Source organism: Carassius auratus, unplaced genomic scaffold (genome assembly GCF_003368295.1).
Source record: "Carassius auratus strain Wakin unplaced genomic scaffold, ASM336829v1 scaf_tig00034106, whole genome shotgun sequence".
Lineage (NCBI taxonomy): Eukaryota > Metazoa > Chordata > Actinopteri > Cypriniformes > Cyprinidae > Carassius > Carassius auratus.
Genome location: NW_020526130.1, coordinates 134,598 through 153,291, shown reverse-complemented (window position 1 = coordinate 153,291; position 18,694 = coordinate 134,598). Strand labels below are relative to the sequence as shown.

At 37.4% G+C, this 18,694-nt stretch overlaps 2 protein-coding genes across 2 annotated transcripts; both read left to right on the top strand.

Annotated features, from left to right (window-relative positions):
* Positions 1-483: 483 nt before the first annotated feature.
* On the top strand, positions 484-6,766 carry LOC113081391 (SLAM family member 9-like). Its single transcript, XM_026253497.1, has 4 exons — positions 484-506; positions 2,136-2,485; positions 5,156-5,458; positions 6,639-6,766. Exons 1-4 carry the CDS (start codon positions 484-486, stop codon positions 6,764-6,766), a joined length of 804 nt encoding a protein of 267 aa, XP_026109282.1.
* A 2,083-nt stretch (positions 6,767-8,849) lies between these two features.
* LOC113081390 (uncharacterized) lies at positions 8,850-13,628 on the top strand. The gene is made up of 5 exons (XM_026253496.1): positions 8,850-8,889; positions 10,178-10,492; positions 10,742-11,080; positions 11,198-11,515; positions 13,444-13,628. The coding sequence occupies exons 1-5, from the start codon at positions 8,850-8,852 to the stop codon at positions 13,626-13,628; spliced, it is 1,197 nt and encodes a 398-aa protein (XP_026109281.1).
* The last annotated feature ends 5,066 nt before the right edge of the window (positions 13,629-18,694 follow it).

Genomic DNA, 18,694 nt, shown 5'->3' with positions numbered 1-18,694 from the left:
TGATTCACAGACTGAGCAGCTAGCGGAGGCCAGAACTTTCACACTTTTTTTTTTTTTTTGGAGAACCGTAAAATTTCACTACTTACATTTATAGCTAACTATTTTCATTACTTTGTTTTCAAATGTAAAACCACATTTATTTTGGTGAAAATACTTGAGATCTTATTTACTGCAAGCCTATCATATATCTGTAAAATTACATTGCAGCCTTTGCTTATTTAATAATTGCAGTAAGCCATATTGTGTTCTTACAAGCATGGTTGTTAAAATTGGTTAAAAAGTTACTGGCTAAGGGGGGAGTAACACTCTTACATAAACTTGGCAACACTGATTTTTACTTGTATTTCGTGAAGGTTAATTCTAGAACATGTCTATAAGATTTTTCCTAGAAGTTATAGTAGGACAAAGCAGTTTTTGAGGAGTGCATTTTACTCTAAGAGTAACACTTAAAACTCTTCATATAATGGTCCTGCTTTATGTGCCATGGGATTTTTGGAATATTCAAGGTAAAACTGAAAAAAAAAAAGTGTACTACAACACAAAGTGTTGTGTCTGAAATCGCCCCCATACCCTCATTCATTGTTTCCTACATTCCACTAATATAGTCCAGTTTAAGGAGTTGAATGAAAGTAATGAGCAAATTCAGTCTCTACCTGAAAGGCTGTTAGCCAACTGCCAGCTCCAGTAATAATGACAGAGTTCTACAGTAAGACCAATACTGTAATACGGGCAATGTTAAAAAGTTATTCATACCCAAAGAACTGAATTAACAGTTAATATTAATATATATATATTGAATTGTCTGGACTCTGCCCATGACTGCTGCCTCACAAAACCACGATGCCATTTTATCTTCATGTGACCAAGATAAGTTGGATTGTTTTTCAACAATCAAAATATGAGACGTGAACAAATTAGAAATTACTAACTGCACATGGTTTATTTATTTATTATTATTATTTTTATTTTTATTTTTTGTCAGGTTTAAGCATGCTTGTTAGTTTGTGTGGTGCAGAGATGTACAGAAGAGTGTGAAAGTTTCTCATGCTCGTTCATTTTAAGCGTAAAATAAATTTGTTGAAATGTGCTTACAATTTATGTTATATGTACTTTTAGCTTCTTTCATTTTGGTTTGCTGACAGAAGTCTGGTTTTATTATAAGTCTGGCACTTGAGTGGAGGTCTGAAGCAGCCACATTTGGGCGTTTTTCTACTCAGATGTAAGATTACAATAATTTATTAAAAATATATATTTATTATTATTTTTTAAAATAATTTTGAACCAAATAAATCTTGAATTTGTCATTTGGACATTTATTTGTTTAAGAAATGAAAGCTACACACTAAATCAGTTAAGGTTCAGAGGATTGTTACCAGAGATACAACATGGCAAAATCATAGCTGCAATAATCCAAACTCTTAAGTATTTGCTTATTTTAATCCAAATGCCAATTATTATTATTATTATTATTATTATTATTATTATTATTATTATTATTATTTTTATCTATTTATTTTTGGGTCAGGCAGTGTGTAATAGAGTGTGATACCTTCTGACAGATTACCATTTCAGATGATCAGAGATTGTTTTCTGACAATGTGTGACATTTCAATAGCAATAATTTATGTGAGGGAGTTAATTAATAAGAAAACCTGAAGGTTGTCTTACCAGTCACTCATTTTGGATTGGCAGGTCCTGGAGGAGGGGTTTTGGCGAGAGGAAGTGTGGTTGAAAGCTTGGGGCGTGGTGTAATTCATTCTGGAGAAAGAGAAACAGTTAACACTCATCAGCTTCATCTGTACTCTACTTTAGATAAACTAAAGACCACTGATCTGTGGAAGAAAATGATTTATACATTTGTCTTTTGCTGTTTGTGCTGTTGCTGTCTGGTTGGTGAGTTATAGACAAGTTACAATTACAGTTGCATGTTATTTGTGTAAAGATCTAATGAGTTTCGGTTCCACCATTAACAAATGGAGATTCTCTTCCCCCACTGTTCTATTTTCTTTTTGTAACTCTTAACACAAGGCAAAGCTTAACATGTACAGGATATTAAGAAATATATGTGAAATCTAATATCTGTGTTTCACTATACTGCAAACTTATAAAACTTCACATTAATATGTATGACTGAGAAACTGTCTGTGTTCTTCAGGTGTGTTTGGTGATACAGATAAAGTGAAGCTAGTGATGGAAGGAGATTCAGTCAATCTACAGATTAATGTCACTGAAATACAGACAGATGATCTTATCATGTGGAAGTTTGGAACTAAAAAGACTCTTATAGTTAAAATCAACAGAGCAACCAATGAGATCTCAATAAAGGATGATGATCTTGATGGGAGATTCAGAGGCAGACTGAAGGTGGATCATCAAACTGGATCTCTGATCATCACAAACACCAGAACCACAGACTCTGGACTTTATGAAGTGACCATCAGCGGCAAAACAGAGACTGAAATCAGATTCAATGTTACTGTCTATGGTGAGTAGAATACTACATCTCTATTCTGTTCTATTATATATTACAGATTTTGGCATATTTATTGTCATAATTATTGTCATAGACCAGTTGTCATTAGACCAGTGGGTTTCGAACCCTAGGTTATGACCCCCAGGTTGGTAAGAAGAGTTAAAAATGAGTTGCCAGGATGATTTAATGAAAATGTATATGTGCATGTAACAAAGTTCAATATTTAGGGAAGAAGGAAGCAGGAACTGGAAAACGTAACTTTAATAAGGAAATAAGCATAAACAACAAAACAAAAGGAAGGCCACCTCACAGCAGCGTATTTGTATGCACTCCCGAGAGTGTTTTTGAACATTGTAGCCAATCACAGGCATATCTGTTGATTTCTGGAACACAATGGCCAATCGATGGTGTATTAGTTAGTCAGGATCCACTCACCACGCAAAACGCCTGGTATCACACATGATCTGGTGAATGGGTTGGATACGGCTCCTCCTATCTCCACCCGTGTTCACTAGAGCTCGTTCTCGAGGCTTGGAAGCCCACGTTGCCGTTTCTTCGCCCTCTGAGGCAGAGCTTGCTGCAGCATTCATCTTTCTCTAAGGAGATTGATGTTGTTTGTTTGACTGAGTGGCAAAAAAATAAAAAAATAAAGATATGCGCACTGCCGAGGCAACACCTGTATTACATTGTTTCATTTGATGTGAGTTTTTCTACACCAAACCGTGTTGACTCGTCTGATTGTTGACTACATTTAATTCTGAGGAATAAAATGACATATTTATCTGACTATATGAAGTTAGATGTACAGGGGTTCTTGGGACGTAATTTCTTGTGTGAGAACACATGTTCACCTCTCTTCCTCTGAGGAGGTTGAGGCTGTCAGGGGCTGCTGGGCGGAGCAGTCTCAACCGTGTTCCAGCTCCTTGTGCCGGGGGTGTCACTTTTGTACTCCACAGATGCTGGAGTCAGAGTGGCGCTCCCAGGCCGAAGGCTTCTAGTGGAAAGCGGTTCTGAAAAATGGACAGTCATCTTTGCTGAATAGCCTTCATCACAACGTCCTGATGCCTAAGGCCTAGGACATTTTGAGGGCCAGCTCCCTCTGTGGAAGAGCGGTGTACACCGCATTACACGGTGCCCGTCTCTCCTCAGTGCCCTCAGGAGATCGTTCTGCCAACCCTGCCAGTGTTTCAGGGCGCAGCAATCTCCGGCGAGCGCTTCTCTCAGTTACTGCCCAGAAATGTAGTGGTGCTAACAGGCTCGCTACCTCTACGGAGGTCTCTAGAGCAGCTAGTACGGTCATCCCCTGCCAGTCTGCCGCTTCAGGGCACCGAGCTAGTGGTTCTAGGCGAGACTGGTTCCCTTAGGAGGTCACATGGCGGTGTGGGAGCCCCTGCCAAGTGTGCATCTAACTTCATGGGGTCCTGCCCCAAGAAGGCTCTGGTCTAGTCTTCCTAGTTTTTAGGAGACTTCAGCTATGAGTGTCCTGATGCTGTGGCTCAGGATCTCGGAGGGCAGGCCCCTCTGGGGAAGAATGGTGTATACCGCATTACACTGTACCCGTCTCTCCTCAGTGCCCTCAGGAGATCAATCTGCCAACCCTGCCAGGGTGCAGCGGTCTCCGGCGAGTGCTTCTCTCAGTTACCGCCTGGAAACATAGCGGGGCGAATAGGCTCACGACCTCCTGGGAGATTTCCAGAGCAGCTAGTTCGGCCATCTCCTGCCGGTGCGCCACTTCAGGGCACCAAGCTAACTGCTCTGATGACACCAGAAAGCTGAGGTTAAGACTTAATGCCAAGAAAAGTTGCTTTCTCCAGTACTGATTACCACTTATCTGGGCGTGGTGTGGGATTCGACCACACTGCAGGCCCGTATTGTCACCTGCTCGGATCGAGTTGATCCTCACTGCAGTCCCGAGAGTGAGAGAAGGCTGGTCTATCACTGTCAAGCAGTCTCGGAGATTGCTGGGTCTGATGGCAGCTGTGTCCAACGTGAATACTATTGGCCTGCTGTACATGAGAGTGTAGAAAACCTTGGTTCTTGTCTCAGGGCCCGGAGCTGGGAGCTCCTTGTTGCCACATAATGCTAGTTATGGATGCATCCCTCACTGGCTGGGGTGCGGTCATGAGTGGCCACCCTTCCCGCGGTCTGTGGAGTGGCCGCCATCCGACATGGCATATCATCTGCCCGAGGATTCTGGCCGTGCTTCAAGCACTACATTACTTTCTCGAGTCCTCTGATCTCCCTTCTCCTGGGGGTCAAGACTCACTTCTTCTGAAGTTTGGCCATTGGACGGGTTGTCTCCGATTTCTGTCAGGCTCCTGTCTCCTTCTCTTGCTTTAGCTGAGCTCTTCCACACTAGGCATAGATTTGAAATCTGGCATCGTGGGCATTCTCGTTCCCCAAACATTCTCGATGCAGCGTCCTGTTCCTTTGAGGAATTTTCAGCAGGGTATCCTATCAATGCTAAAGACAAATTATATGATTTTTATTTAAACCATGCAGACAGAAAAACACTATATCATTCATGTTTTTGTGACTCAACATCGTTTGCCTGTTTAGCAATGTGAATAATTTGTGTATGAATCAGTAGATGGAACTTGAGGTTTGAATCTCACATGGTGTTACTAATGATCTGCTTCTATATTTATTTGTATTTTCAATTGATTCTCTCATGTTTTTCAGCTCGTTTGCCCATTCCTGTCATTATCAGTGACTCCCCGCAAAATTCTTCATCATCATCATCTTCATCATCACAGCAGAATTGTTCACTGGTGTGTTCAGTGGTGAATGTGGGTCATGTGACTCTCTCCTGGTACAAAGGAAACAGTTTATTGTCCAGCATCAGTGTGTCTGATCTCAGCATCAGTCTCTCTCTACCTCTGGAGCTGGAGTGTCTGGATGATTTCTACAGCTGTGTTGTGGCTTATTCATTCACAAACCAGACCACACTTCTCAACAACACTCAATTCTGTCAGCCATGTCCAGGTACATATGTGGTGACATTAGCATTTATTCACTGAGCTGATCTTTTCCCGTTGACTGATTTACTGAATTATTAGTGTATGTGGGTTTTGTTGTTCTTGGATGAAGGATATACAGTATTTAATTATAAATATTTTTAAGCAAACATTTAATTATAATATAGATGATTTATTAAAATAAAGGTGATGAGGATAGATGGTTGTCTTTTTCTCCATTGATGAAATAACATTTTGAACTATTACAATTTCTTTTTTTTTCTTTTTTTGTCCAAACCAATTTGAAAACTGAACTTGAAAACCAGTTAGTGGTTAATTCATTTTGCAAATACACTATGCCACTAGTGGTGCATAAATAATACATCCTTTTAATGATAAATAGTTATTGTTTAATGGGGTCAAATGACATTGCTTAAAAAGAACATAATTTTGTGTATTTCATGTAATGCAGTGCGGTTTAAGGTTAAACAAACAAACAAAAATACATAATTTTACACGTAATGTTGATTATTGTTTCTCCTCTATGCCCCACCTTTCTGAAATGCACTGATTTTTACAAAGCTCATCATTTTGAAAAGCAAGGGGTGCTGTTATTTGCCAGCTATTCAGTGCGTTGAGAATGGTCAAAAGCCTCAAATGTTACGCCCTTTAACATACTGTGATGGCTTCTTCCGGCATGACGGGACAAAAATATTAAAACCCATTATAAACAAGACATTTGTTGCATCCAGTGGGAACATACATTTCTGGTTGTGCCCTCTTTTGGAAGACCAAACAAAGTGGTTTCACTTTCACAATGAAACTCACTGCATGTCCACAACATGGCGGTGACGGCAACAGAGAGAATAAATGTTACGCCTTCTTTTTTTGCATGAACATTTGGGCGGAGTTATGCAAATCTTCCCACATAATGACATAGAGATGTGGGGGCGTGTTAGAACGAGCTGTTTTAGGGATGTGTGGAGGGGTCTTAACTTTGATAAGAATATCTCTTTGGATTTGAGACTTTAGTCTTTTTCAGATCTTCTTTATGCACCAAGGGCTTGTAACACTCAAAGAGAAAGGAAAAATTTAAATAACATCGTATGACCCCTTTAGGAGTAATGTACCCTGTTTCCGTCTCAAATTAAATATCCTTCTTGTAGAAACTGTCCTGTTTAATGCAGTTTTGTTTTCTATTTCCTCAGATTGTGTTTTCTGTTGTCATGTTCCTGAAGTTGTCACTCGATTGGTCATCTCTGCTCTGGTGGGCATGGCTGCTGCTTTTATTTTAGTCTATGACATCTCATCCAGAAAAGGTGAACAGGAGAGATGATATAGCACTCATCATCATTAGAACCTCCCAGATGAATCATGCTTTCTCAAATTGTGTCCACTGTCTTTCAGAACACTTCTGTGTACATTTTGTTAAAGGGGCAAGTAGAAGAGAATTTTACTTGCCTGACAGAACATCTAATCTGATTAATAAGTCTTCTTACAAGATCACATACTAATGTCGATTGTCTAATATATTGTCACAGTCATGGGTTTATTGTCCTTACAATTAATCAGTTCAAGCATTTCTATCATCTTTTTATTCAGCTACAGCGACAGAGATGCTTATGTCCCTTTAAGGGATTTGGAGCATTGTGAGTTCTGTTACTTACAAGGGCGCCCTCTGGCTATCAGTATGAATAAAACAGACATAACTTGTTTAGGGCAAAGTAATGTGCACTCAGTCCTATTATGGGCATAAATAGGGAAAAAAATATATATATATAATAATATATATATATATATATATATAATTCGAAGTGAAAATATGATAATCCATGTTTTCTCCAGTGTATAGAAGTGTACATGAGTTGTTTTTTCCCAGTGGGTTTATAATATTGGATGTATATATTTAATTTGAAAGATTTGACATACTTCCTGATAGAAATTAAGAATTACTGTGATTTTTATCATAACTGGGTCATATGATGGCGTTATAGGCTGCCTGTATGTTAGCTAATAACCCTGCAGTTTTTTTGTAAAACAATTGTATTCTGTAAAATAAAATTTGTATTGTTATATCAATCATTTTGATCTAATTATTATATTGTTTTTTGTTAATTTGTTTTGAAAATCTTCATTTAAATTATAAATTGTAATTTTTACCAGAAAAATAAGGCAATAAGGCCAAATCACAGTATTACAGTTTTACAGTATGTGAGTGGGTGTTCAGCATTCAATTTAATTTCTTACCATAATGCAGCCATCTATCGCACATCTTTTTTTTTTTTTTGTCTTTTTTTTTTGAAAATGCTTCTGTGTGCTTAATTTAAGTTACTAAAACATGAACCTTATTATTCTTGTAAAAGCGAGCGCATCCATTCGTGAATTCTGCTTTCCGGTCTCATCCGCATCCAGCTATTTTTACCTAAACAAAACAGCTTTTGCTGCTTGATGTTGAAAACTGGTGTGTCTTACCATATTATTTTAATGGTATTGTCCTCATTACACAATGGTTTGTAGTGCAAACAGTTTTACCATTTACTGCACGTTGTTATTCTTGACGTTATTTCCCTAAGGTGGATAGCATTGTTGTTTTAAATTTCTAATATTTTACCTAAAATATTCCCCATGAATGCTTATACAGTTATTTATAATACGACGTGGTGGAAAAAAATATTTTCAATGAGCTAGCTTATTTTTGGTAGTAACTTAGCTAATTTGTTAACCACTGTAGCTTAACTTATGAATAGATAGAAGCTTATCAAGCTATTTCTGAATAGCTTCCCTAACACTGTATGCACAATCAGTAAAGACAATTTTGAATTATCATTGTTCTGACCAGACAAATTTTAAATTTTTAAATGAATTGAAATTAATATTTAGAATAAAAAAAATGACATTGACAGTAGGGGATAAAGCAAGAGTGCACGTCAACGTCAAAAGGCTGGCATAGCTCGCATAGGCTACAGGACGCCTGCTCCTTAATGCTTAAGAGATGGTTTCTCCATAACATAGCCAATCTATTTATGTCATACGCATAGCCTAATTCTAAAATTCAGAATGGGTGGTGGGTTCGAGCCCCGCTCGGAGCGAGTGCGAGAAGAGTTAGAAAGAACCCGGGAGAGAGGGGTTAGGCTATGCGTATGTTTCTCATAGGCGAAAACATATAGGCTACATTTCCTACAGACGAGCGGGTGATTCAGCCGTTTTAGATACAGGGCTGCGCCTCTTGCTTTTCTTGTCTCTTTCAGCGTATTAGAATTCAGCATATAATTCGGATATAAATCATCATCAGTGTTAAAGTCTTTATTTAAAAATCGCTGTTTCTCTCTGGCTCACGCTGCGGCTCAGAAATAGAGCACTGACAAACAGAGAGGAAAGGACATTAATAACATTATATTCAACTCTACATCAAGATGAACATGGCACTTGAACTCTTTCTTTTCACATTTTTCGTGATTGGTGAGTAGCCTACTTTGTTTGGGTTTTTTTTTTTTTTTTTTAGCCTAACTGCAGCACTTTTCCTTTCGTTTTTCCAACCTAAAATCCAGATTTTAAATTTAAAAATCTAAAATCTAAATGTAATTACTGTGGACGCTTTCAGTGAGGCGTAGCCTGCGGCACACGTTTGCAGGGCAGGCAGCAACAATAAAATAAAAATCACGAATAGCATCCAGGCAATGGTACTGTTATTCCGTCTACCGGTACCGAGATCTGACTCCCCGGACAAATCGCACTCCCCTTCGCGTGCACGCGCGTCACACAGTTGAACGTATGCAGTGCTTGCAGTTAAACCTTCAGCTGTTTATTATAAGCCTTTTATTGATCGTTTTTTTTTTCCACAGTTGGCACCAAGAACGAACATAGAAGCGTTGTCTGAGTAACAAACAGCTTACAGATGCAAAAACGCTGACTGGAGAAGGTCTTCAACGGAATCAAACCGCAATTTCCAAAGTAAAAGTGCACGTTTTACAGTGAAATTATTATCTGAACCAACTTTATCATCTCGCAATGCTCTCCCCATAAAACCTGCTTTTCATTGTCATATTAAATCACATTTAGTTTGTTAAACTATTTACTGGCACCTGTGCTGGAGATAACCACACGGTGGCGTGTCAGCTTCCTTATCCCGGGTTTTGGCACCAGTGTAATACAGTTCATTAGATGAAGTCAGAGGTGGTGAACAAGGCTCGTTACTCAGAATAAAAATAATAATAAACGAAACTAAACTGTGGCTCGGGTCTCTGTTTTTCCCCACTCGGCACACGCACATTCAACGAGGCAGCTTCCTTCTACCTCTTCCCAGACTGCAGGGCGCTTATAACTCATCTCTCCCCAAATCAATGGGATTAAAAACAGGTGTAAATCATTAATCATTTGACCTCCTTATTACCGCTCGTCCCCACACGCTTTCTCTCACTGCAGCTTTCCGCCTTCCCACGCCCCCCTCAGCACACTGTAAAATAAATAAATAAGTAAATAAATACGAGTAGTAAACTAATGGCTGAGAGCTGTAAATTAACAGTACTTTACTGGCACCTCTGCTGCCATTAAATTACTGTTATTTAACGGCACAATTTTTTACAGTGTAGGATCACAAAATGATCATCCATAAAATGCATTTTGCAATGTTCTGTTGTAAGTAATCTTAAAGATAATTTTTATACAGCAATTCACATGTGCTTTATTTGTAAGACTTAATAATCTCTATTATATTTGAATTACTACTGTATGTCGGTTTGTTCTCCAGGTGTGTTTGGTGATGTAGATGAAGTGGTGTCGGTGTCAGTGATGGAGGGAGATTCTGTCACTCTACGCTCTGATGTTACTGATGTACATGATGTGATCGAGTGGAGGTTTCAAGGATTTCTCATTGCTAGAGTCAACAGAGAGTCTAATAAAGTCTCAAAAAAGATTACTTATTATGGAGGGTTCAAAGACAGACTGGAGCTGGACATTCAGAGTGGAGATCTCAAAATTAAAAATATCAGAAACACAGACACTGGAGAATATAAACTAAAGATTACCAGCACAGAATCATCCTCAAAGATATTCAACATCACTGGTGAGTGTTTCAGTTTTTACATGTAATGATGTTATTTACATAATTCTTACTCTTACTGAAAATTTAAATTTTTAGTGACATTTTAATTGTTAAACATGCACAGTGTAACTGGCAAACTGTCATTTATAGATTGTCTTTAAACATTTACAAAATTTAAACAGAAATTCAACCGTGATATTCTGCAAATCTTTTTAAGGACAGTGTTATGAAAGTGATAACTGACTGAAAAACGTTGTGTTTGTTCTTCAGCTGTGTCTGATCCTCGTTCTGATGGAGTGACGGTTGTGTCAGTGATGAAGGGAGATTCGGTTGTCCTACACACTGGTGTTCCTAAAATACAGAATGACGATGAGATACTATGGAGATTTAGAGATAAAGATGTTATTGCTAAAATTAAGAAAGATGAACACATCCACTCTACATATGATCATAGTGCTGATGGGATATTCAGAAGCAGACTGCACCTGAATCTTCAGACTGGAGATATCATCATCAGGGACATCAGAAACAGCACTTCTGGACTTTATGAAGTTGATTTCAAGAAGAGCAGCTACACCACACACAAGTCATTCAATGTTATTGTCAGTGGTGAGTTGGTTCACTTTTTAAATGTAATAATGGTCCTAATCAAATCAGCATTTATATGGGAATTGTATTATTGATAATATCTGTGAATCTCTTCATGTATGTTTTATCCTGAGACAGATCAGCTGAACAGAGTGCAAGTGAAGGAGGGAGTTTTTGTCACTTTGGGGTCTGGTCTTACTAATGTAGAAGGAGATGATCTGGTTCAATGGAGATTTGAACATGAAAGCCATGTCATAGCAAAAATCAACAAAACAGCTTCATCATCCTCTACATCTGATGGTGCTAATGGAAGATTCAGAGGCAGACTGGAGCTGGATGATGAAACTGGATCTCTGACCATCAGAAAGATTGCAGCTGAACACACTGGACTCTATCACCTTGATATCACCGGCAGCAAACACACCATATTCAAGAAATTCATTGTTTTTGTCTGTGGTGAGTATATCAAGTGTTTAAAATGAAATGATATGCGTTTACAATAGCACTGTGTTGCATATATTGCAAAATACACTCACCTAAAGGATTATTAGGAACACCTGTTCAATTTCTCATTAATGCAATTATCTAATCAACCAAGTTGACCAATCACGAACTAGGAAAACCACAGAAGAAGAAAGACTTATCGCTCTCGCCGTACTTTAATGTCATAAAGTGATCCTTCTGTGCGTGTAGCAGTGCTTCAAGTCAAACACGTCTATCAACTTTGTGCGATTGCTTCTGGAATTCGCAAGTTGTAAAATCGTGTCGTATATCATCTCGTCCGTATGATTTTGAGATAGACTCACTCGTGTCGTGTGCGTGGACATACGATCTTCCGACCATCCGAATTTGCACCGTGTATACCCGCCTTTAGGTGTGTGGTCTTTGTCAAGACAATCTCCTGAACTCCAAACTGAATGTCAGAATGGGAAAGAAAGGTGATTTAAGCAATTTTGAGTGTGGCATGGTTGTTGGTGCCAGACGGGCCAGTCTGAGTATTTCACAATCTGCTCAGTTACTGGGATTTTCACGCACAACCATTTCTAGGGTTACACAGAATGGTGTGGAAAGGGAAAAACATCCAGTATGTGGCAGTCCTGTGGGTGAAAATGCCTTGTTGATGCTAGAAGTCAGAGGAGAATGAACCGACTGATTCAAGCTGATAGAAGAGCAACTTTGACTGAAAATACCACTTGTTACAACCGAGGTGTGCAGCAAAGCATTTGTGAAGCCACAGCACGCACAAACTTGAGGCGGATGGGCTACAACAGCAGGATAATGCATCATGTCACAAAGCTCGAATCATTTTTAAATTGGTTTCTTGAACATGACAATGAGTTCACTGTACTAAAATGGCCCCCACAGTCACCAGATCTCAACCCAATAGAGCATCTTTGGGATGTGGTGGAACGGGAGCTTCGTGCCCTGGATGTGCATCCCACAAAGGGGGTCAAACACAGTATTAGTATGGTGTTCCTAATAAATGGAAGGGATGGGTGAGGGTTAATTAATATGTCAAATGTTTATAAAGTCTTGTAGTCTACAAACCTTTTATGCTTAAAGCTTTACCTGATTGAATTATTTTTATTCTCCATTTTTACTGTAGCTACTGCCACCAATTTTTTTTTTTTTTTTTTGCACCCTGATTAAGCATTTAAAGAATTTAGGGGAAGTGCAAATAACCTTAAAGAATGCAGAATAAAATTGTTAATCCAATTGAGAATCTATTATGTCTCTATTAGACGGACATTTCGGCCACCTGAGCAAAAACTCTTTATACTAGAAATGATAGAATAGAATAGAATAGAATAGAATAGAATAGAATAGAATAGAATAGAATAGAATAGAAAACAAAACAAATAGAAATCTTTAAACCATATCTGTAAACCTAAGGTTTTTTGTTGTTGTTGTTGTTGGTTATTTTAATGTGAACGTGAATTTTAGTATAGCTATCTAACATCCCTATGCAGTACAGATAGCACACCACATGTCTCTGAATTTTGTTACCCCTCTGTGCAATTCATCATCCATTATTTCCTTCACTTAATCAAGCCAATCTTTAATATATGATGTTGTTTAATTTCACATGTCATTGTGTTTGCATTGATTCTTCTGTTGAGCCATTTCCTCTGCGAACATTAAAGAATTTAGTTTCTGCAGCTACTCCAAACCTAAAACTAAACCACATTCACCAGGTCCAAACTCTATAGCGACACCAACTCTATAGCAGTTTGCCCATGCAGGTTCTCCCAACTCATTGTTGCGATTACGTGGCACATTTTTTCTTCTGCAGGGTCACAACAGACAAGCAGGTTAGATGGAACACTGCTCACAATGTTTGCTATAAATCAGACACATTCACACTAATGACTGTCTGTCTTTAGCTGTTCCAGATCCAGGTCTGTCTCCAGCTGCTGTAGCAGGGATTGTTGTTGGTGTTGGTGTTTTTCTGCTCGTGGTTGCAGCTGCAATTTACTATTACCAAACAATGGCAAGTATCACCTATATCTTAAAGCAAAAGGAAAACATTTCTATTTTGCTAAATTATCATTTAACTGTGTGTAATTGATTTTTAAATTAGCCACGCGAAGAAATGGACGTCCTGCAGCTCAATAGAAATTCCAAGAGTGTGGTAAGATACTGCATCACTCTTTTCTGTAGTGTTTCTTTATACAAAACTCTGATATCACATTTCTCTAATTTCAGTGTGCTGACAAGAGCATCCCAATGGAAAAGAAAAATTAAAACAGCTAGGGCAAAAGTTTGCTTTTGACACTGGAGAAGACATAAGAGCAGAGTACCCCCTCCACATCTCTGTGTCATCTAAACTCTTAATTTATAGCTTATGGTAACCAACTTATTTATAATTTCATAATTCATAAACAGTTTTTTTATGTTTGTAGGCTCTCTTTCACAGATAATAATTACACAATTAAGATTTTGTGAACCAACGACACTACAGCAGCATCAGAGCACTGGGTGTCTTAATCATGCTTAACTTTATTTTAATGTTAATCGAATTGTACCCAGGATTATTATGAAAGAAAACTCTTCTGTTGCTAATGAAACTTTCAAGCGCATCTGATTGACAGGAAAACCACATGTTCTTATAGTTTAATAACATTAAGTTATAGTTAAGAAGTGAAAGTGACGTGACATTCAGCCAAGTATGGTGACCCATACTCAGAATTCGTGCTCTGCATTTAACCCATCCAAAGTGCACACACACAGAGCAGTGCACACACACACACACACACACACACACTGTGAACACACAACCAGAGCAGTGGGCAGCCATTTATGCTGCGGCGCCCGGGGAGCAGTTGGGGGTTCGATGGCTTGCTCAAGAACTGTACATAGACTCCCCCCACTTACAATTCCTGCCGGCCCGAGACTCGAACTCACAACCCATCGATTGGGAGTCCGACTCTCTAACCATTAGACCACGACTTCCCCAAAAGACTGTCCGCGGCGATCCAGGGCCACACTACAGAGCACCGCTCACATAGTTTACTACTAAATCATATTATATTTGTCCCAATTCGTTTTAATATAAATAATGACTTAATCCTAGGTTGGAAGACTGTTGGTCATGATCTTTCTGCACATCGTTTGTCTGTTATGTCCGTATGCTTTATATAGAGTTAATAATAGCCATATATCAACCTTTCTTTTTCCATTTGCTCTGTTTTGCATCCAGTGTGCGACTGCCTTATGTGCATATTCTGCCCAGTGTATTAAATGTACGTCCTTGAAAGCACGCCCCTTGCGCAAGCACATGTTAAATAATAAATATTTAAGAAATAGATAAATAATGGACCTCTATTTAAACATGTGCTTGCGTGAGGGTCGTTAACGTAGTGACATCAACGTGATGACGCAAGCAACAACGAAGATCGACAATATTAATTCTGTATATTACCAAAGACCAAAGATAATTACCACCATGATACGATAGATCCTTTATGCAATTTATTTAATCCTGCGCTTTTCGCAAGCCACTTTAGCATTTAAAACTTTGGTTTGACTATCCATAAATAGATAGATAAATATAATTTAATATAGGAACAATTGTATTTTGATGAGTCATAATTGTAATTCAACTAGTCACAATGACAATAAGAAATATCTGCAATTGTAATTGTACTTGTAAGAAATTTGATAAGAGATATCTCTAAATACTTTCTGACTAGTCAAAACTCCATTTAAGATATCTGTAATTAAGTTGGCTTGAGAAACTTCTTATAATTATTCTTCTGAGACTAAAATTTCCATTCTAACTCCTCCTGGGAACTTTAACTCTACAGACTCCAAACTCAGCCCAGATCTTCAGACTGATCTGAAGATAATTGCTATATCTTTACTAACTGATTGGACTTATGGTTTTCGTAAAAATGAATATTAAATATCTAAAAAATCCCATAGACTTACATTCATGGAATGTGCAGATGAGCCAAGCTCCAAAGCCCATTAGACTCAATCAAGCTCTATCTATCTATCTATCTATCTATCTATCTATCTATCTATCTATCTATCTATCTATCTATCTATCTATCTATCTATCTATCTATCTATCTATCTATCTATCTATCTATCTATCTATCTATCCTAGCAAAATGGTAATGATGTTACAAATATACTAGTCACATGCTAATCATGCTTACAACATGCTAGTGACATGCTAGTCACTTGCTAATCATGCTAGGAAACATTCTAGTAAAATGTTAATCATGCTAGAAACATGCTAGTAATGTGCTAATCATGCTAGAAACATGCTAGCAACATGTTAGTAACTTGCTAATCATGATAACAACATGCTAACAACATACTAATGGCATGCTAATCATGCTAGAAACATGCTATTCACTTGCTTATCATGCTAAGAACATGCTAGTTGTATGTTAATCATGCTAGAAAGAGGTAAGCAACATGCTAGTCACTTGCTAATGATGTTAGTGACATGCTAGTCACTTGATAATCATGCTAGAATCATGCTAGTGACATGCTATTACCTCTGCTAATCAGGCTAGTGACATGCTAGCCACTTGCTAATCATGCTAGAAACATGCTATTCACTTGCTTATCATGCTAAGAACATGCTATTTGTATGTTAATCATGCTAGAAAGAGGTAAGCAACATGCTAGTCACTTGCTAATCATGTTAATGACATGCTAGTCACTTGATAATAATTCTAGAATCATGCTAGTACCTCTGCTAATCAGGCTAGTGACATGCTAGCCACTTGCTAATCATGCTAGAAACATGCTAGCAACATGTTAATGACATGTTAATCATGCTAGAAACATGATAACACCATGTTAGTATATTGCTAATCATGCTTGCAACATGCTAGTAATTTTGCTAATCATGCTAGTGTAATGTTCAATAAAGGTAGAAAATCACAAACTGCTTGTCTGAATTTATTTATTATATATTGAGACAATGAAAAACAATGTTTATTTATTTTCTTAAAGAAAGGTAGGGCTACCTTTAAAAAAAATAAAGGTAGGCCTAATTTGCAGATTTTATCTTACCATTCATTTAGAATTTTTTCTCAGAATTACAATATATAGACAATGCGAGATATACATTTTATAACTGTGAGATAAAAAGTTGCTATTTCTTTATTAATAAATTATTTATTTATTTAGTGGTGGAAATGAGCTTCCATAAATAGCCCAAAAGGTGGGAGTATTGTATTGTATCATAGCAAGAGATCAATGACAATGATATTTTGCTGTGTTCAGGGATGAACGCCTATGTATTCTTTTAGGCAGTGGCTATTTGGACTAGGTGTAAATAGCATATTTTCTTAGTGATAGATGCTATTTACAGTGTATTTTAAGTGTAAATAGCAATGGTTTCTCTTTATACTAAGTGAAAATAGCAGTCTTTTTTAACGATGTGCCATTAACACTAAGTGCAAATTGAAAATTGTAAAATAGCAAGATTTTCTGCTATTTATACTACCTATTTCAAATAGTGATAATTATCTGCACCTCAGTATTGTAGTACATTGTAAAACAGTATGCAATATTAACATAGTGAGTGTAAATGATAATCTTAATTACAATTTCAGTAAGGATGCCACCTTACTGGGACAATAAAGTCCTCCCTACACCTACCCTAACCCTACCCTATATATATTTTTTTTCAACTTTTTAATTATTTCCTTGATTTTTATTGAAAATAAATCCCTTTCCGATATGATATGAGATTTGATAAATGGAAAAACTCACTCTTTATAACACTAATCCACTACAACTGACACTGATATAGCGTCGTTTATCAGTGTTAACTATGCAAATCACGTATGTTGGTGGGTGATAGTGTAAGTAGTCTCTGACAACAAGGCAGGCTATTTGCACTAAGTGTAAATATATACTCTGATTCTTTTAACATTATATCAAATGTTGTAACAGCTGACATGAGGCTTATGCATGTGTTCGTTTGTAAATAAATACTAACACAATTTAATCCACAGCACACACGTCTCAACATTACGATATAAAATAGGACAAAAGCCTATTCAAGTCCTCTCTGTATAGCCTGCCACATGCTCCAGCTTATTTCCATACTTTTGAATTACTTCTGTATAAAACAGTTTAAAATCACCAAAAAACGTGGGACATTTATTATACAATTCTTAGACCAAATTGAGGATGACAACAGTTTCCAAGCTAGGATTGGTTAAATAAAATGTTTAAGGTGGGGCTCAGCAAAGCTGTGTTTTCATGCACATTGTAGATATCTATAAAAGTATTTTGACTTAGTCAAATTGTTAATTCCAGATATCTACATTGCAATTACGCCTAGTCACAAAGCTAAATCAGATATATCCTATAGTCAAAAATTTGATTGGAATATCCATTATTAAATTGCAGATAGTCAAAACCAAGTTTTAAATGTTAAAACAGCTTGCCATATGCACTGCTATAAAGGATGGGACCCTACATGTCCAACAAATGGCCTTCACAACGCAAGCGAATGAAGCTGCTTATGTTACTTGGAAATTCAAACATTAATGTCATCTGACACCTGCCAAGCCAGAGGTAAGCATTAAACGTGTACTTTTATTCATCATTTTGTCAATCTAATGTTAAATTTCACTTTATATTTATACTGTACTTTGTTATGACGATAAATTCCCTTTTTGTAATTTTTATATATCCCTGTTGGCTAATTTGTCCGTGTTGGTGTCCAAGTGACAGGTACATTTATGTTGATCCTTAAGTTAGTTGTTTAAATTAGTCACTAAAACACATACATTTACAATAATGTAAACTTGTCAAAAATGTAACTTGTTTGAATTGTTTGTTCCTGGAGTAACATAGACTTTGTTGTGGATCTCAGATGCTCACTGTGAAATTAGGTGGCTAAAAATTCACAATAATAAAACACTCTTCACTAAACACTAAATATCATTCTAGGCAGTATTTTGTTATATGTTCATATGTCATATGTTCATCACCACAGAGGCCAAAATGAAGATTGAAACTAGGCTATATTTATATTTATAGTAATCGTTTATATTCTAAATGTGTTTTAGGGCAGTTTGTAAAGACAGAGAAGCATGAGAGATGGACAGAAGTCAGTTCCATCTGCCACACCAGACTCTCTGCTGTGTATGGATG